Here is a 23,654-nt window from a genome sequence, read left to right on the forward strand (position 1 = left end):
CACTTTATAAATGTAGACTATTTTCTTTACAGCACAATAGTTAAGTCGAAGCAAATCAAGAGCAAATATTAAATTAGATTAGATATTAAAATTGTGATTTGTTGTGGGCAATTATAACATCTAAAAATAAATAAAAAATGGATTTAAGTTTAAAATATTTAATGAATATTAAAATTAAAACAAAAGTTTTGGGTTAATAGAATCTATCCAGTCTTTTTAATGTCCTAAATAAAAATTTAGAACTTTAATTAGTTAATTAAGCCTAAAAGTTTAATAATATAAATATTTTGATATTTGTTATTTTTACCAATACTTATAATTTTATAATTCAAATTTTATTATTTATTTACTAGTAATTTTAAAAAATAAAATTAAATTAAAAATGGGGAAATGGGTAGGGGATGGGGATTCCACCTCATCCCCTTCCCCTTCTTGAATAAGAAATTGGATAAAAAAATTTCTCCGTCTCTTCCTCGAATAAAAAATTGGGTATGAAATTATCCCCATACCCTCCCCGAATGGGAAAAATCTCCGAAGATACCCGTCCCTGTGGGGATTTTTGCCATCCCTATAAATTAACCACTATCCTTAATTTCTGCCCCTTGGGATTGTTGTGATTTTCTTTTCATTTTGAAAATGTAATAGTTATTTATGGATTCCATTTAACCATCCACTTGAAGTTGAAGCTCTTTAGTAAATTTTGTGAAACAGCAAGTATATCAAATGTGAAGACCAGAAATGAATTAAATACACCATGTACCAAAAATAGAAAAAAAGTTGCAAAAGTTAGTTAACATCTTTTTATAATTATAACATAACTAATAATTTAGTATTATCTCCACTTATGAGAGTGGGTTTTAAACCAAATTTTTGTATCAACTCAATAAATTCTACCAACTAAAATAGTTGGCACCACCACAATAATTAATTAACATGATGAGGCTTAATCTCAAAAACATCGCAGATTATAGGGGGGAAAGAAAATTATTGTCTAATAAAATTAATCTTCGGGAAAATAGAGGCTTTGGTGAAAAACATAATAATTACCTCCTTAGAGCATGCTTACCTGCTCTCATTCTCCGAATGCAGATGACTTGTTTGTTTTCAGGTAATATTTTGGCAAAGTCTCTCACTCTCTCTCCCATTCATATGTCCATTTTGAAATATATATATATATATATATATGTAGCAAAGAATTAGACCAGTTAATTGATTAAAAAAAGAAGCATGTTACTAGAAACCTCATATAAAATGAATCTCCAAGCCATCGGTGGACAAGATCAAAAGAAAACTATAAAATTTGAAGAAAAATTGACACCCAACAAATAAACCAATGAATTAACCACGTACGTAGTTGTATCCCCAACAAAAGAACAAATTCAAACCATAAGATATAAGTACTGTACTTAGTATGTGTAAAATTAAAAAATAGGTCAGATAATCTAAAAATCTAAGTTTCGAATCCCACTCGCATCAAAGTTGTGAAAAGATGGTGTTGATTTACATTAATGTAAATATTTAATTATAGAACGTGAAAAATAAATTAAACAAGAAAAAGGTGGAATAACAAAGCCAATCGAAATAGCATCAATCACACTTGACAGTTGATGTGATATTGTAATGATTAAACTATACGTTATGCTTTCCTCACTTCCCTGTGATAGATGATTAACTAATCCCACAAGTCCCCGTGTAATTACAAGGAACCCAAAGAAACTTTCCCGGGAAGTTTTTCACAGACTCAGCAACCATGATCAAGTTTGCCATTCTCTCAGCTGCAGACAACATATCACTCGACGACTTTGACACAATTGGAATTGCACTGGACACATCGGATATCGGCAGCAGGCAATTAGCAAGAAGTGTGTTGCTTGTTGCAGTAACATAGCTTTCCCAGTAATATTGAGGTGGTGGTATGCTGTTCACTGCTTCAAGATTGATCTCAAACAGCTCTTCTTCTTCTTCTTCTTGTTCTTGTTCGATGCCTGCAGCTAGGTGCAGAGCTTTGGTGGGCGATTTATTTACCGAAGAATCTTTAATAAGATCACCAGAAGCCATTGTGGGACTGTTATGGGTTTAGGCTTCGTTAATTTGTTTTAGTGTTGAATATAAATGCCAGCCTTGATACTTGTATGAGTGGTGGTGGGGGTAAGTAGAACGGTCTTCAACAAATCTACAACAATAATCAAATGGGATATTAGATTTAGAGGTCGCTTTTCAAATCATTTATATTATTTTCCAGTTGCAGCTGCAATGAGATGCAATCTTAACGCACTGCTGACATAGGCTTTTATCTCAAAGTTAAAAGTAAATTTATTTCCCCCCCCCCCCTCTGTTTTAAATATTAAAAAAAAAGTTGTTATTTCGATATCTTAAATGAAGATGCATTTTTGTATGTTTTTTTTTTTCTTCAAAACATTGTAAAGAATTTTTTTTTTTTTTTTTGGGCGAAAGACACCTTGAGGTCCACGACTCTTAAAGTTTTCCCTTAAAAAGTCACTTGAACCTCAAAAGGGACTTTTAAGGAATAGATTGAAAATAGCCACTCTATGTGGGAGTAATTCAAAATTTCCTCTTTTAAAATTGATCATACAAATTCTCTTTTAGGAAATTTCTTCGGTTTTGAATGGAAACTAAAGACTTTATAGCACATTAATTTTGTTCACGTGATAGTACGTTAATATCCTGATCTTCACCTCTAGAAACTTCAATTAAAAGATAAATAATTTTTTTCCCTCATTATTAAGAACTTTTTTTTTATTCCTCATTTCATATGTATGCGTAGTTGGAATTGGAGTCATAACCACAAAATGTAACGCAGGCAGCACTGTTTGAAAATAGAAACTTGTTAATAACAGAAAAGCAAAGGGATCTAACTTTGTTATTTGGTTAAGGAATTGTTGATTCACATTCACCAAAATCTTGAAATAGAAGTCAGCAGAAGTAGACCTAACCACTTCAACAGAACAAAATGTTTTGACATTTTCTTTTAAATCTTTAAATGAAAGAAGTATGTAGAGTCACAACCACCGGTACTTTCTTTTCCTACAACGCCATTATCGACATTCTCAAATCAAGTTTAGCCAGCAACAAACATTATAAGCACAAAGAGTTCTCAATTTGATCAATGACTTTTCATATGAAATATGATTAAACTTATTTAAACAATAGGTAAATGTAACACAAATCTCCCTCTCATTCAAGACAGTGATCTAAAATGCATATTTTTATTTGCCCATCATTGAACACAACAAAATAACAAATATCCACCCCTGCAGACTGCACTGCATAAACTAAACTACACAGGGTGATCCTCAATACATATCTAAAGACGCGAAAAGAAATTCCGCCTTTAAGAAGCCACAGCGTCCCAATTAACCTATATTAAAAAAATATATATCTAAAAGAATTCATAGAGAAGAGATGACAAAAGATCGATTCTCCCTCAATATTGTCAACAAATTCTGGGAAAACTCTCTCTTAATGAAGCAAAATAACTAAATTTCTGCAGGCCCAACAAAGGGTTGAACATTAATCAGAATAAAGAGCTTCACTAATCTGTCTATCATCTTTTTCCAGCGACTAAAATGTGCTTCAATATTTTGATGCTGCAAACTCCAATTGAACAAACTCATCCTAGCCTAGTAGACCAGAAATACCTTAAAAATTAGTTCTAAAAAATAGTATTGAAGTGAAATCACAAGCCTACTAGCAAGCAATAATTGCGGGGAAACAGGAAACAGGGACGATAGTCAAGCACAGCAAATTTCAGCCACCCTAGAGCAACAAAACACTCCAATAAGTTAGCAATGGGAACACCCTCCCTTAAGAATGCAATGCTGCGAACTAAAGATTACTTTCAAAACCTCACAAGTTTTTGACAAATGATACAAAAGCAAACTCACATGTAGAAGACTTTGCCCTGATCCATGTACCAAATGTCAATAAATAAATGACAAAAGTTCAGAAAGAATAAATCAACCATACAAGAAGTAGTCACATTATGCTATGATCCTGATGTAACGAAAGAGACAATTCAGGGATCATGCAGAACCTAATGCAACTTGCAGGGAAGCAAATATTACTTCTATGATAGAACATAATAGAAATCAGTGAAATTGGTAATTATGAAAAGAAAATATATTCGTAAAATTAAAATAACATAAAAAAGATGATGAATTCCAAGTCCTTTGTCAAATAAAACTAAGTTTCACAATTTGGTCCGAAATTAACTATTCCAGAGCCATCGTGATGCTTCATAATGTTCTTTAACATATAACAAATTAGCAGAAGCAACAATGTCTATACAATCTAGGCTATAACATTCAAGAGATTGAAATAACATAAAGAAATCCAGCTAATCTAGAGGCACAGTGGCTTAAAGCCCACAGGGGACAACGTAGAACAGAAAATAAAAATGAACTGAGCTTACACACATAAACTATTAACAAATGAAGAGGCAAATTATCAGACAAACCAACCTGAAATGAAAGGAAGAGATGGTTCTATTACCAACACAGATTAGTCAGTTCAAACAACCATGTTAACGACAATTGAGAGAATACCTTGTCCAGGTTCAAGAGAAAACAAGTCAGCATGCTGGGATGGGCAACTATTGGTTTTTGGTTTAGGGAACTGATGTGTTGGTTTATTTTACTCTCAAACCAAACCAATAAAATTGAACAAATGAACCGAATCAAAACTAAAAGGCAAAAGGAAAAGTTTCCAGAATAAGTTAATGCAGCTTTTGCATGGGACATTCACAAAGTGAAGCTAAAATCTGAATCAATCTTGAAGTCGAATGTAGCATTTGCTTTGTTAATATTCAGATGATCAAAATTCGCCATCCAGAACCAAAACTTGTAACTCCATAAGAAAATTCATATGCATCCCATCAGTGATTTTCTTTGAGCTTAACATATTCAATTCAATATCATGAGCACGTGCAGAGATAAAAACATGTCTTTTCACCTAATGATATCGTGAGTGATTCACTCACAGCTATAAAAACACTGCATTAATCTAAAATCACATCACAAATCCCCTAAATTCAATGCAAAATTCCAATTCATCCAATGCCAACCAATAACTCACTCGCCCATCAAAATATAACAAGAAGTGAAAACAGTGTGTAAATCAAGAAACAAGCATACGCAATCAACCCGCGGTGTTCCTCTCCTCCATCAGCCAACGAAACCATCAGATTCGTGGAAGCCCTCGCCGCCCACAGTACAAACACCGCGGACACGGCAAACCGAATCGCCCCACCTTGCGGCAAGAACAGAGAAAATGCCGCTAGGATCACCACCGGTAGCATACAGTAACCAACCACGCTGGTACACGTGTGCAAGTCAAGATTCCCATTACGTCCCGCTAGCATGTTAAAAACAACATACAAAAAGATCGACGAGACCACGATCCAACCAAGAATCACGCCGAATTGAAGCTTGCCAGCGAGGAGTTGAAAGAGTCCGAATGAAAGGTAAAGTACAATCGGGCCGGATAGATCCGAACCTTTGTGAACCGTCGGATTTACACGAAACGGATTTAAAATTGACTTTGTCTTTTTCCAGATTTGGTCTGGGTGGATACCGAGCTCGTCGAGTAGAGGCTCTTCGTCGTCGAATGACGCTGACCCACCGGCTGACGTGGAAGTGGAAATTGGACCACCGTAGGACGCCGGAGTTGCGGAACCGATATCGAAGGACATGAAGGGGATCGCGGAGCTCGCAGGTCGGTTGGGCTGAAACGGCGCCGTTGGGACCCGGCGCTGGTTAATGTTGCCGGCGGTGGTAGGATTGCCGCCCGAAGGGAATACTACTGGTGGGACCGAAAATTCCTTCGTCATCGTTACCTGAAATCCTTTTGGGGATTCAAATTAGGGTTTGATTAATTGAATGAATTCCTCCCTTCGCTTGGGGTTTTCTTTCGTTTCAGAAGAAGAGATCATGCGTTAAGAAGATGGGACGTGCGATGAACGTTTTTACGGCGAGTGAATCTGATTCTATATTGGAGTGTGTGAAGGGTAATTTGGACCTTTCGTGTGAATTTTTCGGCACCACCTGGCACGATTATTGGCTTTGAACCGTGCGAGACCGACAGAGTGACGTTTTCCGCGTTTCGAAATTACGTTACGACCTGTCTAAAATAGATACGTTTCCACTTTTATCCTGTCTCATTTCATTAAAACTGTATAATTTTCACGTTAAGTGAGCCGATAAATTCAGAGTTTACTACATTATAAAATTACAGGTCCAATACCGTTGTTCTTGTCGAGAAAAATACGATTGTACCTCCCATTAAACACCGCAATTATTAATAGTACACAAGGAAATGCCACTTATCGCAAACTTTAACGCAATTTTATTTGCCAAAATGTCTTAAATTAACATATAATAAATTTGTACGTTTTCAAGATAATTTATTACATCATCTTTATTTAGGATCATGAATTTTAAAAATAAAAATATAAAACTAATTAGGTATTCTATCCGTGTGTAGACTACGATCAATGTATATATTTGCAACATCATATCCCGTCGAGTGTGGAATTATACATTGGTATGTCTTTATAAAGTCTTTATAAGGTATCACTTATGTTGACATTTTATGTATAGAGTGAAAATATAGAATATTTTGTTGTATCTTTACTAAAAGTAAAATTAAACATTATAAATTATAGACAAAAAAAATTAATGATAAAATAAGTAGTCTTCACTTTAAATAACGTCTTTTTTCAAAATTTTTAATTGAGACTTTCAGTATTCTTTAGCTGAATTGGATGGAAACTCTTTACTCTACTTACCTTCAAAATTATTACAAACTTGAATTTTTCTTTATAATAATTAGTATCTACCACCCACGATAGTCTTAAGTAAATTAGAAATTGTTAATTTTAAATTATCCTTTATAAATGGATTATTTTAAAATTACACATTTTATTTTTAAAAATTTCAATTTAATCCTCATTTTCAAAAAAAAAAATCGTCCACATATCCTATTTTTCCTACTTAAATTTGTAAAACTGCAACTTTTATTAAAATATCATTGGAAATTAGGCATCACGCTGATAATATCCCAAATTTCATTTTTTATATTTCGTAAGCGACTCACATCTCATCGGGCGGTTTGCTGGACCGAGCCAGGAACAACCCTCCTAAGCAAGAATTGGAGAAAGATACCAAGAGTCCGAGTACAAACAACCACAAAAGCATCTGGATCACAAAAGCACTTTCGGCTTTCCTTTGAAAACCCAACCAGCCTGCCCTTGTTATTCAACTTCAAAGCAAACGCAGCCCAATCATCTCCATTGCCCTTCCCCTCAATCTCTTGGGTTTGCTTGTGGAAGCTGACGCCAAACATGGAACAAGAAACAGAAGCTTATGTTTCTAAAGCGGCGGCGCTGATGGCCTGCGTATTAATGACGTTGTCATACGTTGGCATTCTCTATGCTCCCACTCTGATCTTGCGGCTCCCACCTCCTGCTTCTCTCAAGCATTATCTGATCCGACGATTCATATGCGCTGCCATTTCTTCTATCATCTCGCTTATCTTCTCTGCTCTCATCCTCCCCGTAAGTTTTTTCTCTAAAATTTGTCCATACAGTTCTTGTTATTATCATCGACTGGGTATTGAGTTGCAAAGAAGCAGCGCATGATCAGCGGTGGCACTTTTGTAATTTTCACTTTTCAAACTTATTATGCTGAGTTTACATTAGCTATAAATGTAGCTTGTCTTAGTGTGTATTCGTGAGTTCTTGGGATTTCAAATAGCTAGAAGCAATTTTGCTGCTTTTTTTTTGGGGTGGGGGGGGGGGGGGGGGGGGGGGTTTGGAAATTCAGAACAGTTCTTCTAGAAGATAGGTGCTTAATAAGAATGAGCTTCTGGGGCTAAAATTCTTTTTCTCAAAAGTGCTTGTTACAGAAGTACTCCAAGTTGTGACTCTTTGATATATGCTTTGGTTTCGCAATTCCATTTCTGTTTTGTGGATATCTTGCATCAGTTTGGCATCATTTTTCAGTGTGATGCTTCAAATATGATTATTTTTTCTTTAAAAGGGAAAGAAATAAGTCTCTGTTAATTGTGCTCTAATGTGCTTGTTATCTGCAGCCTTTTTTTTTATCCCCTCTTGTTGTCTGAAGCTGACAGTTTCAAAATATTTTGTAATGATAGATAAGAAGCTGGGAGACATCAAATGTATTAGGTGTTTATGGTATTCGAGCAGACCATATGGTGAGTGAGAAAAGTTAGATTGATATTTGATAACATGAACTCTCTTCTTTTAACCATTGTAAAGTGAGTATTGGGTGCTCGGAAGGATCCATTTGTTTGCCCATGGTAATTATTTTTTTTAATACTGTTGTATGGTCTGCAGATTGGAAAAGGGTGACTGATTGCTAAATTTGCATGCTGAAATGCAATTTTATGTATGAAACAGTGGCAAGCTGCGGTCTTTCCGCTTTTCCTGACGTCTTTAATGTATGCTGGAAGCATGGTCCTGAAGTCCTTGTTATTGTTGAATTCATGGACAACAGATATGAATAATAGTGGAGGACTTTCTTTAGGCTGTATCAAAATTGTGCTGTGGTCACTCCGTGCTCAGATGTTTGCTGTTGCATCCAATATTCTGGCATGGCGTAATTTTGTTGTGGTGAGTTTGTTTTCCATTTCTATATTTTGATCTTTTGGTTGATTGTAAATAATCTTAATATGTGTCCTAAGGGTGTGTTTCATGATACCTGTGTTTTACCAAAGAAATGGTCAAGTCATATCTATGTGTATATAAATTTACATAGATTGATATTAAGTTTTGGTGAATCTTTTATTTGACATGTTTATCTTCTTCTTTTTGGACAATGAAAATATTGTACATAGGATGGGAATAGATGGAGTCCTGTGTTCTGCCTGTAATTGGTTTTATCATAGAGGATTCATTAATTTACAAGTTCCATTCACCCCTGATGTTCTTTGATCAATTGTAATAGTATTCATCGAATGGGGAAATTCAAATGAGTTCCCCTTTCAGCTCTTGACAATACTTTATTGAACAGGCACCATTGACAGAGGAGTTGGTGTTCAGGGCATGTATGATACCGCTACTTCTCTGTGGAGGATTCAAGATAAATACTATCATTTTTCTCTGCCCTGTTTTCTTTAGCTTGGGTAAGTTGATTACTTTTTTAAGATACTAAAATTCTTGTTTGATCTGTCTGTATCTTTAGTAACATTTATTTACCCTATGCTTTTACAAAGCCCTTCCAACTTGTTGAATGGGTAAATATTCCACTCTTTTAATTTATTGCATGAAATTATGGTATAAAAGTGCAATTAAAAACCCTTGCAGATCACGCAAGGCGAATTTAATCAATGATTTTTACTTTACTGGATAAGTTGGTAGAAATATCTAACTGGATAGGCTAAATTATTCCATGATTTAAATGGATTGTCGTGTTAGTACCAGTCTTAACTCATTAATCGAATTTAGCGAATGATGACTGCTGCAGTGGTAGTAGCAGTTTGTCGTTTATCATTTCCTCAATGTCACCTTTTATATGTAGTCTATACTTTCTGCATTTATTGTTTCCGCTTCTGTTACATATATTTAGTAACATACCTACATTTTGTTTACCTATGTTTTGTTTGAGGTGGTTTATTCTCTGACCGGTCTCTTTGTATGATCTTTACTTTGCAGCTCATTTGAACCATCTAATGGAGATCTACAGTGCTCAAAACTTTAGCCTGCTAAAAGCCTCTATGATTGTGGGTATGTACTAATTTTCACTCTTTGCTCTGTTTCTGTTATTCTACCCAGTAGAGTAGGCTGCTTGATATTCTTCCTTCTTCTGTTTTGTTAATCATAATCGAACATCTTGTGAATATATGTCAGGTCTTCAGCTTGGTTACACTGTGGTCTTTGGCTGGTATGCTTCGTTTTTGTTCATTCGAACCGGTGAGTTATTGTTTATGAGTTAGTCTTATGGCCATTTACTTGTAGCATTTTCTCATCAATTCCCGATTTTGAGGAATGAGGATGTTTTGGATGGACATGCATATTTATTCTGTTGTCAATACTTTTTTATTAGCAATAATTAATTTTGTCAGCTGCATCTTTAAATCATGTAGTATGTCAAAAATTAACTGGCTGGTAAACATTGTTGCTATTGTAGGCGACAAGGTCACTTATACTTTTAGCTATTTTTGAGATTTAGAATTTAGATTATTCTTTTATATCAGGTTGCTCAATTTAGCTTTGCCTTGCTAACTCGTAACACAGTCACATACTGTATTTATTTATTTACTTATTTTTGCAGGACATCTTGCTGCACCATTAATTGCTCATATATTTTGCAATTATATGGGACTGCCTGTGCTATTTGCACGAAATAGAGGTGCGAGTAATCCTAGTGAACCATATTTCTTGATGATTCTATATAATATTGTGCATCATATTCAGATGTAGGATGTGTTAAACTTTATAAATCTTAGTTTAGTTGATCATTATTTATGGTTCTTAGTTTTCTGATAATTGCGTTCTGTTGTGCTTTCTTAAATTTCTGACCAAGTTCGAAATAAGTGTCTTTAGGTTGTGGTCATGGTATTGGTCTGCAATTTTATATCTCGGGGATGGTGTAGTATTATCATGCAGTTTATTGGGCTTTGCAGTACTGCTAGTGGTATTTGATCTTCTATTATCATTTGCCTGTCTGGGATTAAAGGGCTAATTGTAACAATTTAAGTCACACACGGTTGTATCTCCCTCTATACCATCTGTTCTGTCAAACCTCAACCTAATCTTATTAATTTTCCCCCTTTTTCAGGATTAGTGAGTGTAGCATTTGTAGCAGGAATGGTGGCTTTCTTGTGGCTTCTTTTTCCAATCACCCGGCCTGATTTGTATAACGACAGAACAAACAATTGCAGATGTTTGCACGGATATTGTTCATGGAACTAAACTTTCAGGAAATGGACTTTGATGTACATTCATCTGATTTAGTTGTTAAGGGAAATGAAAACAAGAATGATAACACTTAGCTACATACTTTCGTATGTCTCTTGTATTGTTTCTATTTTCTAAAGCCTACACCGTTTGCCTCCGATTACTATTGCTAACAAATTGGTCTTCATGGATTTGCATAATAGACCTCGATTCGACTTTCAAATAAATTCACAATGTTCCTATTGAAGTTATAACTTGTATGTATATAAAAATAAAAAATAAAAAAAAGAATCCACACTTAGAATTTTCAGTACCATTGCTTCCAATCTTAACTAATGAGGCAAAAGAATTGGAACGCGGCCATTCGCATGAAGTGTTGATATGCGTTTAAAGCTTGTGCATTAATGCAACAATGTTTAAAATTATATACGTTGTAGAACCACAACCAACAACAGAGTCGTTGTAGTATAGTGGTGAGTATTCCCGCCTGTCACGCGGGTGACCCGGGTTCCATCCCCGGCAACGGCGGTATGGCCTCTTTTTGGAAAGTGAAAAGTCCGCGATCTGCAGTTGAAAACGCGCGATTTCAACCTTTCTAAATCTGAACTTTCCCTCCTTATTTTTTTTTGTTTTTTTATTTTTTATTTTATTCTCAGCATCCAAACAGAAAAATGATTCTCCAACGCGACTGCAAGTTCGCTTTGAATCTCAAATCTCAAAACAATACTCGAAATGCTCCCCTTGATATATAAGGTGATTTTATTAACTCAAATCTCCTTTCAATTGACGTTACATGCGGATCATGTAATGAATTAAAATTCTCACTGAATGTGCGTTCTATTTATTTTTAACCCGAATCCTTTGCTCATCAAACTATAACTATTCTTTCTACTTTGCTTCTGTTTAGTATCTATTGCTTAATTGATTGGATTCGAACTTTTTGAATTCTTTTCAATGATACGGAAAATTTTCACCACACGCAGATATTACATGGTGATTTTCTAATTAAAAATTAATATTACTGATTTTAATTTGTTACAACTAATCATGACTTTATGAGGTTATTACTAATATGTCTACTTGATGTATGTCACTTGAAAGTGTTTAAAGTTGAAGTTTCAGTGCAATGTCTTAACATGATCAAGGAGGTCATTTGGATTTGAATTTAGTTTCCCTAATACCTATGAAACCACTCCATAGCTTAAAATTTCACTTTATAAGTAATTCTTACGAATCAATGAGGCCAGCATCGGTATATTTCTAGCTACAGTATGTTTATCAATTCACTGAATACCAGTTGATATATTATTACCATGCTGCACAGCATATGTAATGCAGGACCAATGGTTACAAGTAATACCAGAAGCAGAACAGCCCAACGGTCGCATATTTCTTTCAGGGGTCAGCATTCACTGCCCAGGTACCCATTTGGGCTTGCTTCCATTAATTGTTGACAGTAATATATGATTTTATGATCTCATCCACGGGGAAAATTTTGGAATGTTGTAGTGCTAAATGCTGATTCTGGTTGTCTTGGAAGTTTAGTTGAAAGTGTCCTGTACAGACTGCTAATTGTTTAACTCACAAGATGTCAATGAATGATCTTACTATCACGTACAAACATATGATTTTCACTCATTGTTTTCCTCCCATAGAAACTTGGAGATTATTTTACCCTTTACCGTCTAATTATGAATTCTTGTAAGCATAAACCTTGTTCTTAGAATCTTCAAGTTCTCTCAGAACCCACTATGCAATCTTCTTTCGATTAGAATTGTGGCAAGGGCCAAAGTCTAGGTCAGCTACTACAGTAGTACAATGATGTGGTAAAATAAGATTTTAAAGCGACCATATCTTAAGTAGTAAATTTGCTACCTACTTCCTAGCTCTTTCTCTCTTTCATTCTTTTTTCCTTTTCAAAATTTTCTTCTTTTGTTTGGTTATGAGAGCCTGAGTTCTCCTTGTCAGCTAATCCTTTACTAGTTCTTCCACGGAGATTTTGTTAATGATAACTGGATCCTTTCAGCTCTCTTATTGACTTGCTGAGTTGGTTTCTCAGCTCCAATGAGTAGATTTGGACTTGGTGGCCACATCAGGGGTCAGTCAAGTTTGAGTCTGTAAGAGGCCTTAGGGTCTCTTGGATACATTTGAGTTTGATAAGACAATTATTTATTTATATTATCTCATCTCACACGGTTTTGCCTTTATAGTCAACCAAACTTATGGCATGACAATATAAGATGAAGGCATGAGTCTATAACATGTCTTTGATCTTGACATTGTGACTTACTTTTTTCCAAACTTAAATCAATCCTCATTGACTTTCTGGTTTGAATCTGATGACGTTGCCACTGATTAGATCCTCCCATCACTCTCTTCACACAGAATCTTATAAGTTATAATGTCCTGTTTTGTACACGGGTCCTTCTACATATACAATCTTTACAAGTTTGTTTTAAATTATCGGTCATTTTTTTTCCCCTTTTACTCTTTGTTAGTCGTTACAATTCTTGAGTTTCATCCTACACGTCTCAAATTAAGGCATAAATTCATAAATGAAATGTACGGTAAATTTCTGACTAGTAATAGAAAACTCGTGACAAATAAGAATAAAAGACTTCTCTGTAGTAGTACTATTGCCTCCCTTCCTTGTATTTTCCGTAAGGGGGCAAAGTTGAAAAGGTTCAACTGTTAGGCCCTGCACCCAAGCCATGCCAATTAGCATTTGTTTATCTGCATATTGGTATATATACTTCTACACTGGCCCTCATCATACTGCAAATAACTTGGCTTAGTTGCCTGTATCCAGTATTTGCCGTTTGATAAGTGAACTCATGGTCTTGCCACTGTCTTCATATGTGTCAGTTTTTTAATTTAAGAAAAACAATTATAAAACGAATACTAATGCTGCATCATTCGAGATTTTATGTTTTTTCCCCCCATTTACTCTGGTTAAGTCTTAACATCCTTTCAGGCAAGATTTTATGTTTTTTCCCCCCATTTACTCTGGTTAAATCTTAGCATTCTTTCAGGCATTAATTTGTAAAAAAATTGAGCTAGTGTAGTAGAACTATAGATTGTTTAATGTTTAATATTCAACTTTTTTTTAACATATATTTGAAAATATATTACATCTAATAACAAATTACAAAACCATTTTGAACAAGAGATTAAGTAAGTTATAGGACGATATATAGAATTACTGTTAGTTATTTGCATATAATCATCGGTCGACAATCATTAATATTGGACTATGATTTAGAATTTCATTCAGTTGTTATTTTTCTTTTTGAACTTAGTATTTCATTGAATTTAGACTTTTGATTAAATTTGGGTCACGTGTATTGTCCTATTCCAAGCATAGACAGATTGCATTTTACTGTCTTACAGCAGCTTGTGATAATCATAAAGTAGTTGAAATAATGCATCCAAGAGATGTTTCTTAACCACTAGATATTGAGAGAGAAGGAAAGAGAGAGATATGAAACTGTAGATAACAATATCATATTTCTTTCTAGCAGATAGCCTGATACATCTTTGTAGTTCAGAATTTTATATCTTAACCCCCTCCCCAAGAAAAGAAGATATACTAAAGATGAAAATAGAAGCAAAAGGAACCCTGATAGAAAGGTACTACAACTGTCCTATATAACTAAAACTAGAACCACTACTGTTTAACTATAGTTTTACACAAAAGGGAGCAATAGAGACTGCAGCTGGGGTCATGATAAAGGACGCATTTGGTGGGGTCATGATATATCTGTTTAATAGGAGGGAGTCAGGGTTTGCTAGAATTGGAAGGGTTTGTGTTGGAGCTGGAGCAGAGGTTGAGGTCAGGAATATTGTTTGGAGCATTGGCTTTTGAGTTTCCATTGGCAAGTTTCTGTTTCAGTTCAGATAGAAGTGCTTGATTCTCCTGGTTAAGCAGCTGTGCTTTCTTCCTCAGCCTCTCATTCTCCTTCATTATGTAGCAGTTCTGTAGGTACAGCTTTGAGTTCAGCCTTTCCATGACTACGAAAAAAAGCACCTTTTCAAACTTCCTGTAGTATGTGCCCCTGAAAACGAAAAACACCGGTATCAGCAAAAAGTAGTTTAAGGTCATAGGTATCATTCTTTATTGTCAAACATATTATTCTACACTATTCTACAGCAGAAGGAGACAATTTGGTTATACTATTTTCAAATCCATACTGATATTAAAAATAATCTAGATATCTTTTTTCTTTGCATGAATATCTCCAACTAGAAAAATATTTAAACATACAGCAAACAAGTGAAGGATATTCAAAACATTGCTAAATATGGTAAGGTGAGGGGAAAAAACTGTAGAACAAAAAAAGCTTAAAAATCTTTAAAAGATTGAGTTAGTAACAACTTCAAAATATTTACCCAAACAGTGAAAAAAAATTGAAGAGAAGACTCAGAAGACAGAGTTAAACCGATCAGTATTAAGATGTTCTGAGGTTTCTTATTGAGTTAACCACTTTGCAAGAGGTAATTTTAACAACTATTGTAAGAAAGTTAAATGTTTCAGAGGAAAACAGAGCAAGGGACGGCTAAAGAATGACTTAATAGATTTGGACCACATAAGCTATAAATAGAGCAAATGTGATTGTCCGTGAAATGAAGAGAGAAGAAGTATGGTTGGAATAAATGGTCGTCCAAATATGTATTCATGAAGAATGGTCTCTTTCGGTTGCCCATACATGGAAGAAAGGGATAAAAGATCATAAAAACAGTAGATTGAACTTGTGTTGTGTGCGTCTCAGTTCACATATGCGTATGTGACTGTGTTATCTCTGTGAGTAGATATGACTTGCCCTTTATATTTATGTAAAAGAATTGTGCCATTCTATCCTCTTAAACAAAAAGAGAATGTGCCGAAAGTTGTTATAAAACAGAAGAAACGAGAGACAGACAAAGACACCATGAATAAAAAGCAAAGAAAATCAAATGTTGGAGAATCCAAGAGAAGAAGAAAACATTTCAAATAAAAAAAAAAAAGACATTCCCTCCTCAAAATGAGGTAACAAGACAGAAAAAGTAAAGAAACCCCAAGTCCCAACACTGTGAACCTCCTCTTCTTGTTTGTGATAATCTAAACAAAAAATAATACATATATATATATAAACATGTAGTTGACCATGTCTACAACCTTCTTAGCGAAAGAAAACAGAGAGAAGAAGAGGAAGAAGAAGAGGTGGGGGCCTCTTTATTTCTTTATGCTTTCAAAAAAGATCACCTTTTAGGAGGTAGGTTGGTTGGTTGGTTAGAGAGCTTTGGGTGGCCGAGGAAGCTTTTCTATGCCTCTGGTTTCTAACAACTAGTAGCAGCAGTTAAAAGAGAAAAAGACTAATTGTGTTGTGAAGTGAGGGACAAAGCGAACAAAGGGAGGCCTCGTAATATATAGAGCAAAAGCTAAAGACAGAGAAGGCAAATGCAAAGGGCAAGAAAGAAAGAAAGGGGGGAAAAAAATAATAGAGAGAGACGCACACACACTGCCTTCTCTCATCTGACACAACAATCATGCATGTGTAAGCATGGAAGGCGGCCGGTTAAGGGCAAGGATTTAATGTTTTGGTTTTGTATGATGATGGGTATGGCGTCATGTGAATGATGATGGGTCAGGGGTAGTTTTGTCACAAAGTAATAATTATGGGTATACGCGGGACAATTATGTGATTCTATTTTTTTCTGGTGGCTATAGGAGCTTGTAAAGAGATAAAAGAAAAAAAATGATGATGGTGAGCTAGGCCGTCCCCAAGATTCGCAATGATGGTTTGGATTGGTTTCGAACCATCATCACAGCACCACACCCCCCTCTCCCTCTCCCTCTCCCTCCTCTTCACTTCTTTCTTCATCATCAATTCTCTTTTGTTTTGTTTTTATTTACTATTCCTATTTCCATTTCCTTGCTTTCTTTGATTTTGTTTCTTGGTTTGGCACCTGTTGGTAATAATCATTCTTTTGCCGTAATGCAATGTTTCTTTGTTGAAACTTCAGAATGGCGGTTTTGTGCATTGAGAGACTAAAAGTAAAAAATTACTCCACCACTTGTTCCGGGCTTTATGGTTCACAACTTCACATGTATTGTTTTCACGAATTATGCCTACATTTGTAGGTTGCCATTCCCGGTTATTTCTATACGTAGGGTTCAATTTGGAATTATGTTAAGTTTTCTAGACTCTCTCAAATTCAAGGTATGATTACTAAGATATAATGTCACCATAAACTTGTTCAATAATGTGATTGGAGGGAAAAGCTTGGTGAACTTTGAATCTCTTACCTTCTAACAAACGTATTTAAATTCTATTAAAAAAATAATCGATCTTTTTTAAATTATTGGTCTAAATTATTTTTATAAATTTAAAAAAAAATCTTCTGCGATATCAAGAAATTTATGATGCTTAGTGAAATTTACAAGTGAATATATATATATATATATTAAAATTTCATATAAGTAAAGCTTTTATACATATTTAAAAGATTAGAGTGGTTTATTCAATAGACATAATTTCTAATTATAAGGTTATACAATGGGCTAATAGAATATAAACAAATGACAAATACTGCCCCTATGGTTCTCCACTGTGCTGCACCATTGATGATGTTTGTTTTACGTTATTACAATCATCATTATAATATGTGGGTAGGATCATAAGTGAAAGCATTTTTTTTTTTTTGGTGTGGCTAAATTTAGGGTGATTTTGAAAATGATAATAATAAGAATGGGTTGGAGACGAGTTGGGCCAGCCTCATGGGTTATGAGTGCCTTAGCGTGAAACATCATACTTGACAGGTGGTGTTTTGGATGAGTCTATGGGCAAAATGGTCAAAAGGGAAACTGCTATCGAGTCTTGCCCCTCGTGGAGCTCGTTCATTTAGTCATCAGTCCCACTATTCGTACGTGTATGCAATTATTGTAACCTTCCAATTCCATTGGCTGTTTGCTTCTTATTTTACCTTTTTGCCATTAACGGTCCCTTGCTCCTCTTTCAAACCATATTTTCAAGTTTGACCATTCTTTTAAACCCCATGATTTTTAGGACAACCAAGTGTTAGAGAGTTTTGATTATGGAGTAAAACTAGGATACTAACTATTCTAACTGTATAATTGGTGAAATTTTTTGTATTATTTCTAAAATTAAAATATATATAACTACAAATTTAGTGAGAGTGGTATTTTAACGCGTTTTAATTAAAATACGAAATCTTTTATTAAATAATTACTTATTTAATGAATCGTAACATTACAATACTTATACTACATGTTGACTGTTAATTATGATAAACGTCATAAAATAAACATAAAAGTATGACAGAGTTAATATATAACATCAAAGATGTGTCTGTGCGTGTGTGTATGTTATTGACAAATCTCATAATTCATAGTAAACTTTTTTTCTCGACAACTATTTATCTGTAGTTTGAAAAATACATGGGACAATATGTTATACGTTGAACGGACAAGGAGGAACAAGCACGATGGCTTGTCTGCATTGTAATGGTCTTTAGCCAAACACAGAAGATTGGGACATTAGATTGCATTTTCATTTTAAATTTATTTTTCTTATGTTTGTAGTTTTTTCTTTAAAAAAAACAGAGAGAGAGACAGATATTTTATTTCATGCACGTGGACATGTATGATTTCCTTGCTTTGTTTTATTGTACTTATTTTTCACTAGTCAAGCGTAATTTATTTTTTGTTTTCTATTTTCCTTAGAGGGCACGTGGGTAAGATTCATTTCTTTAAGTTGACCTTTAGCCCTTGACATTTAAATTACTGTTTTTATAATATCTAAAAATCTATTTGATAGTAAAATTTAAAAGAAAAAGAGGTAAATAGTTATTTGTTTAATTATTTATTTATTTATTATAAAAAATATTCAAAAAATAAAAAGTATAAAAAATCGTATTATTAGTTTTTATTCACACTGGAACATGTATTTCTTATTTTTTATTTTAATTTTTATTTATATGATTTATTTAATTTTGAATAAATATGAATAAAATATATATTTAAAAGTAAAAGTAATACTATAAAATGCGGCCATAAAGATTATTAGTTATTATGAAAATAGTAAGATAACTGTATATATTACTTACAGAAAAGGATCAGGATCCTCTCCTGATCTGAGTGCTCCTGATCTTTTACAGATCTTGTACCACTTGTGTTTTAGTGTTAATGGATGATTAAGATTTAACTATTTTTTCTTTTTAATTTATTAACCACCAATTATATTAATAAAATTTACTCAGATGAAGATCAGATCAGGAGATGATCCTAATCTTACAAAAAAATCATAATCACCCTTTGAATAATTAACAGAAAAATTAGAAAATGAATAAAATCATGTTATACTTTCTTAAGTGATTAGTAAGACATATATTCATTTTTTTTTATCCTAAATATCGTTTGGGATTTTTTTTTTTTTTTGATAAAAAGTTTCGGATGGGTAGCACTAGTTAATTTTTAAAGATTTGGTGTGACTAATACATTTATAAATGGTAAAGATTTACAGATTCACAATCTTGCATTTTATTCAACATAAGCTCGTCGAATTGTGCAATAACATATGTGTTATTTCTTTATATATATATAATCTTAAAAATGTGAAGAAAGTCTTATATGAGATGTAGGCCCCCTCTAAGTTATTCAATAAAAATTGTGATACAATTTATTTTTTTTTCGCACCTATTCTGAAGACTATAATGATTATATAAATTTAAAGCGGAAATATATGTGATAACATTTCATTCATTGGATAATTTTACAAATGAGGTGGTGGAAACATTCCTTGACAAATGACAATACCTTCTCAATTAAAAAATATATAGCTGGTAAAATCTTTTAAACTCTAGTCATGAGTCAGTTCCAAATTCCAATCTTCTCTGACGGAATATTTTATTTCAATTGAATATTCTTAAAATTTATTATTGAATGAAATTTAATATGTAAGGCTCCACAAGAAAGGCACAAGCTCTATTTCATTTAGTTATTTGGCCTAGTAATCGAATTGAAGTAACCAATTCCAGTCGCATGAGCAACAGTGCAGTATGCATATGATGCTCCTCAAACTGTGAGAAGAGAAAATCTAAAAGAAATTGAAAAACCAGTCTACAAAAACATAGGGAGGCAAAAGGGAACAAAAGGAGTCTGCAAGCTGCCTAAACGTGCAAGTGAGTAAATAAATGGACTTAAAAAGTGTTGAAATCTAGCTAGGTTTTGAAGTCTATTCTGAAACAACCAAACCAATGATGGCAAAACTCATTATTAATGGTCTTTTGCATTGTAATCTTTCCACCCTCTTAAATAAAATTTAGCTTTTTGCAGCAATCTTTGAGCTCACCCACCCTTAATGGAAAAAAAGAAAATTTTGGCTTTCATGATTTAAAAGAGGGGGTTAGGAGGGAGAGGGGGAGCTTTTTATTATTATTTTTCATAAATGAGCATGACAGTGCTCAAGAGATTTGCATGGCCACAGATAGGCATTCATGAGTACTCTTCATCATCATCATCTCCCCTCCTTTGCCAATAACTACAATTATTCAGAGTGACCCAACTGCGTAATGAACCTCATTTACTCATTTACTCAAAGTTCAAAAAGCCAAGGGGAAAAAAGGGAAAAGAATTTACCCTTTTATTCAAACAGTATTTCTTTTCCAAAAAAAATATTTCTTTTACCCCCCAATGTGAATGAATCAAGACCCTAAATAAAAAGTCTTCTTTAGATATAAATTGACGAAGCAATGCGTTATGTGTTTTAAATTGTTATTAAGTTTGTCTTGTACTCTTTATTTTTAATATTTCAACGTCCCGTTTATTATAAGGACATTTTATATTCAATCTTTATGTTAATATAATTTTAGTAAAAAAATCTAAAAGAAAAATATGAATTATTCTTTTCTATAAGCTTGTAATTCCATTTTTAAATTGATAAAAAGAGCTCTTTTTTATTATTGAAATTTTGATTCTAAAAAATCAATAAAATTTAATCATTTAACGATGTTCAGACTATAAAATATGCTACCCTTAAAATAAACTAGTCACAACCCATAAACCTTCCTATTAGAGAACTTTTATTCATATACATTTATTTATTTTTATTTTTCATTTTTCATAAAACAGAGAGGCCTATGCATAATTAAGCTAAAAGTGAGGTGAGTGAAAAAATTTTAACCCAAAGATAAAGATGGAGATGATTGCATCACCAATGAAGTAGATAGATTAGTTGACCCGTGGATTATGATTGGACAGCATTGATGCTGGACACGTGAAAGCCTTGGAAATTTTGATCTTTTCACATCATTGGGGAAGTTGTGATCTCATTGGCAGGGATTATGGTTCAATGACCCACAGGTAATCAATATATTTTATTTTATTTTTATTAAAGTTCTTTGTAAATTAAATTTTTAACCAGCCATGACCCATGACCCATGACCATGACCCATGGGCAATGACAACGAGCATGATCTCATTAAATAGGAACCTCCTTTTGAGTTTTGTCTACTTTCTGAGGTCATATTTAATCATATCAAATAATAACCAATTCCTGCATGGCTAATGATGAATTTTTTCACAGTATCATGGTAGCCAAACTGTGTGCATTGAGCCCTACACGTGCCCTTATTAGCTTAGGGTTTAGGGTTTTGATCATTCATCAACCTCTACTTTAGGAATTAGGATTTACTCTGTTGTTATTATTAATTATTATTTTTAATTTTGGTGTTGAGTCTAAAAGGGGACCACGGAAAAACCCACGTCCTATCTTTTGAATTCCATTAATTCAGTTCTGTTTCACACCACACGTCAAAGAAGTTGGCTAGGACTCTTTTTTTTTTTTTTTTTCTTCAATAATTATATATATATATATAATTTAAGGGCATTGCTTGTTGATTGAATTTAATGAAGATGAATTTCTAGTTCTTATATAACACTTTTATTTTTCATTTTTAAGTTTCCAGTTTGTCTGGTTCATATGGATAGGAATAACCGACTTGCAGCCCCACAAAATCAATTCCATTATGAATTTGAATGCTGCAATGTGGTCTTTGTGGCTGTTTATATGTGATATGATTGGCAATTCTAGTGGGCTAATTAATATATAAGGGTAAAATTTTTTTTTTTTTTTTTTTTTTTTGAGAGAAAAAATTCCAGTAGAGTTTTAAGGGCGAAGATGTCAAAAAGTGGAGCATTGCAATTTGGACGGGCCTACAAAGCAGAGATCCAATTAACAGTGGACTTAAATTTGTTACCCGTCGTTTTCGGATAAGTTGAGGATACTAACAGCCTATTTTATTTTATTTAGTATTGAGGCATTGTAATTTTTAACCTACTATTATTACGAAAAAAAAATATATTTATAAAATAAAAATTAATAGTTATAGTGAATATGATTTTTAAGTAATAATTTTGATAAAAATAACAACGATATTACAGACTTTTCATCACATAAGTATGAAATCAAAATATCTTATCTTTTAAGTCATAACAATTAGTGTTTACAAATACTCGAATGCTTTAACTTAAAGTTATACCTTCTCAACTTCATTACCAAATATAGCTTAAATTGCATGACATTAGTCAATAGGTCATGGCCTAATGGGTGGTAGTCATATTCTTACCCCCACAATTTGTGTAAAACCACCTCTACTTACAAATATATATATATATATATATGACGATGATGTTCACTTAGAAAATATCCAAGCTGTTTTCCAAGTTCTAGGGCCTATTTAGAATTATTATGGCTGATGAAATAAATTACTTTTGTTGTGCATATCAAATAAGCTACTTATAAAAAATGTGACTTGGTGTTTGCTAAATACATGTATTTTGTAAATTTTATTATGAAAGTATTGTTTTATTATATAATCAACAAATTAGTTTAAGTTGCTTTTTATTTATATAGAATTAGGGTTTATGGAAAATAAAACATAATTGTCTTTTTTTTAAAATATTAAGGTTATAATAAGGATTTTAAAAATTTATGGTTGTTAATTTAATAAACTACTAAAAAAAGCCTCTACCTCTTTTTTAAAAGCTATTGTTAAATTGGAGAAAATTATGAAATAAACAAATTTCCAAATTTTACCAAACATCATTTTTATCAAAACTTACGAAATAAACCGCTTATAGTGTTTTAACTTCAATTTTAAACGGGGCCTTAATCCATGTGCATGTATGAGCTAATTAACCCAAATAGACAAAAGTTTGTATTGTATATATGTAGGATTTATGAAAAATAAATTATAATTGTCTTTTTATTAAAATATTAAAGATATAATAGAAACTTAAAAAATGTAAGATGATTTATTAAATAAATTGCTTATAAAAATAATAAAAACAACCTTCTACTTATTTATAAAAACTACTGTTAAAATAGAAAAAAATTATGAAATAAGCAGTTTTGAAAATTTTACCAAACACCATTTTCTTCAAAATTTATGAAATAGACAGCTTATATCATTTCAACCCCAATTCCAAAGATAAACCTTAATAGATGCATGGGTTAATTAGCTTGAAAGTTGGTAACAAGTGCTTCATGGTTTTACTTAACATAGAACACTTGTTTTGCTGATGATAAGAAACCCACTCTGTCCCAATTGTCTCATAATAACAATAAATTTCTGCTGCCTAGTACTTATTTTTGTTTTTGATAGAAAAGAATTACTTTCATTAGATCAACTAAGTGATTACAAACATAACTTTAGGGGG

The 23,654-nt window shown here is 33.2% G+C and overlaps 4 protein-coding genes and 1 non-coding gene across 5 annotated transcripts; 2 read left to right on the forward strand and 3 right to left on the reverse strand.

Annotated features, from left to right (window-relative positions):
- Positions 1–1,449: 1,449 nt before the first annotated feature.
- LOC112498566 (uncharacterized) lies at positions 1,450–2,318 on the reverse strand. The gene has a single exon (XM_025099655.2). It carries the CDS (start codon positions 2,056–2,058, stop codon positions 1,669–1,671), a length of 390 nt encoding a protein of 129 aa, XP_024955423.1. The 5' UTR covers positions 2,059–2,318; the 3' UTR covers positions 1,450–1,668.
- Positions 2,319–5,017: 2,699 nt separating this feature from the next.
- Positions 5,018–5,987, reverse strand: LOC102629484 (uncharacterized). Its single transcript, XM_006481730.3, has one exon. It carries the CDS (start codon positions 5,846–5,848, stop codon positions 5,102–5,104), a length of 747 nt encoding a protein of 248 aa, XP_006481793.1. The 5' UTR covers positions 5,849–5,987; the 3' UTR covers positions 5,018–5,101.
- A 1,107-nt stretch (positions 5,988–7,094) lies between these two features.
- Positions 7,095–11,096, forward strand: LOC102629770 (CAAX prenyl protease 2). The gene is made up of 8 exons (XM_006481731.4): positions 7,095–7,573; positions 8,173–8,232; positions 8,438–8,650; positions 9,051–9,162; positions 9,692–9,763; positions 9,887–9,949; positions 10,311–10,388; positions 10,818–11,096. The coding sequence occupies exons 1-8, from the start codon at positions 7,361–7,363 to the stop codon at positions 10,949–10,951; spliced, it is 945 nt and encodes a 314-aa protein (XP_006481794.1). The 5' UTR covers positions 7,095–7,360; the 3' UTR covers positions 10,952–11,096.
- Positions 11,097–11,392: 296 nt separating this feature from the next.
- Positions 11,393–11,464, forward strand: TRNAD-GUC (transfer RNA aspartic acid (anticodon GUC)). Its single transcript has one exon. It is a non-coding gene; the product is annotated as a tRNA-Asp (tRNA).
- A 2,960-nt stretch (positions 11,465–14,424) lies between these two features.
- LOC102630060 (protein LITTLE ZIPPER 4-like) lies at positions 14,425–16,770 on the reverse strand. The gene is made up of 2 exons (XM_006481732.4): positions 16,179–16,770; positions 14,425–14,991 (listed from the first exon to the last, which is right to left on the reverse strand). Exon 2 carries the CDS (start codon positions 14,943–14,945, stop codon positions 14,715–14,717), a length of 231 nt encoding a protein of 76 aa, XP_006481795.1. The 5' UTR covers positions 14,946–14,991; positions 16,179–16,770; the 3' UTR covers positions 14,425–14,714.
- Positions 16,771–23,654: the final 6,884 nt, after the last annotated feature.

The sequence above is a fragment of the Citrus sinensis genome, chromosome 6, assembly GCF_022201045.2.
Source record: "Citrus sinensis cultivar Valencia sweet orange chromosome 6, DVS_A1.0, whole genome shotgun sequence".
NCBI lineage: Eukaryota > Viridiplantae > Streptophyta > Magnoliopsida > Sapindales > Rutaceae > Citrus > Citrus sinensis.

Bases quoted from the DNA above. Each gene is read 5' to 3' on its own strand.
- LOC112498566 (XM_025099655.2), bottom strand. From the start codon at position 2,058: ATGGCTTCTGGTGATCTTATTAAAGATTCTTCGGTAAATAAATCGCCC.
- LOC102629484 (XM_006481730.3), bottom strand. From the start codon at position 5,848: ATGACGAAGGAATTTTCGGTCCCACCAGTAGTATTCCCTTCGGGCGGC.
- LOC102629770 (XM_006481731.4), top strand. From the start codon at position 7,361: ATGGAACAAGAAACAGAAGCTTATGTTTCTAAAGCGGCGGCGCTGATG. The intron at 7,574-8,172 runs GTAAGTTTTTTC...TTGTAATGATAG, and splicing joins TCTCTGCTCTCATCCTCCCC to ATAAGAAGCTGGGAGACATC. The intron at 9,764-9,886 runs GTATGTACTAAT...AATATATGTCAG, and splicing joins AAAAGCCTCTATGATTGTGG to GTCTTCAGCTTGGTTACACT.
- LOC102630060 (XM_006481732.4), bottom strand. From the start codon at position 14,945: ATGGAAAGGCTGAACTCAAAGCTGTACCTACAGAACTGCTACATAATG.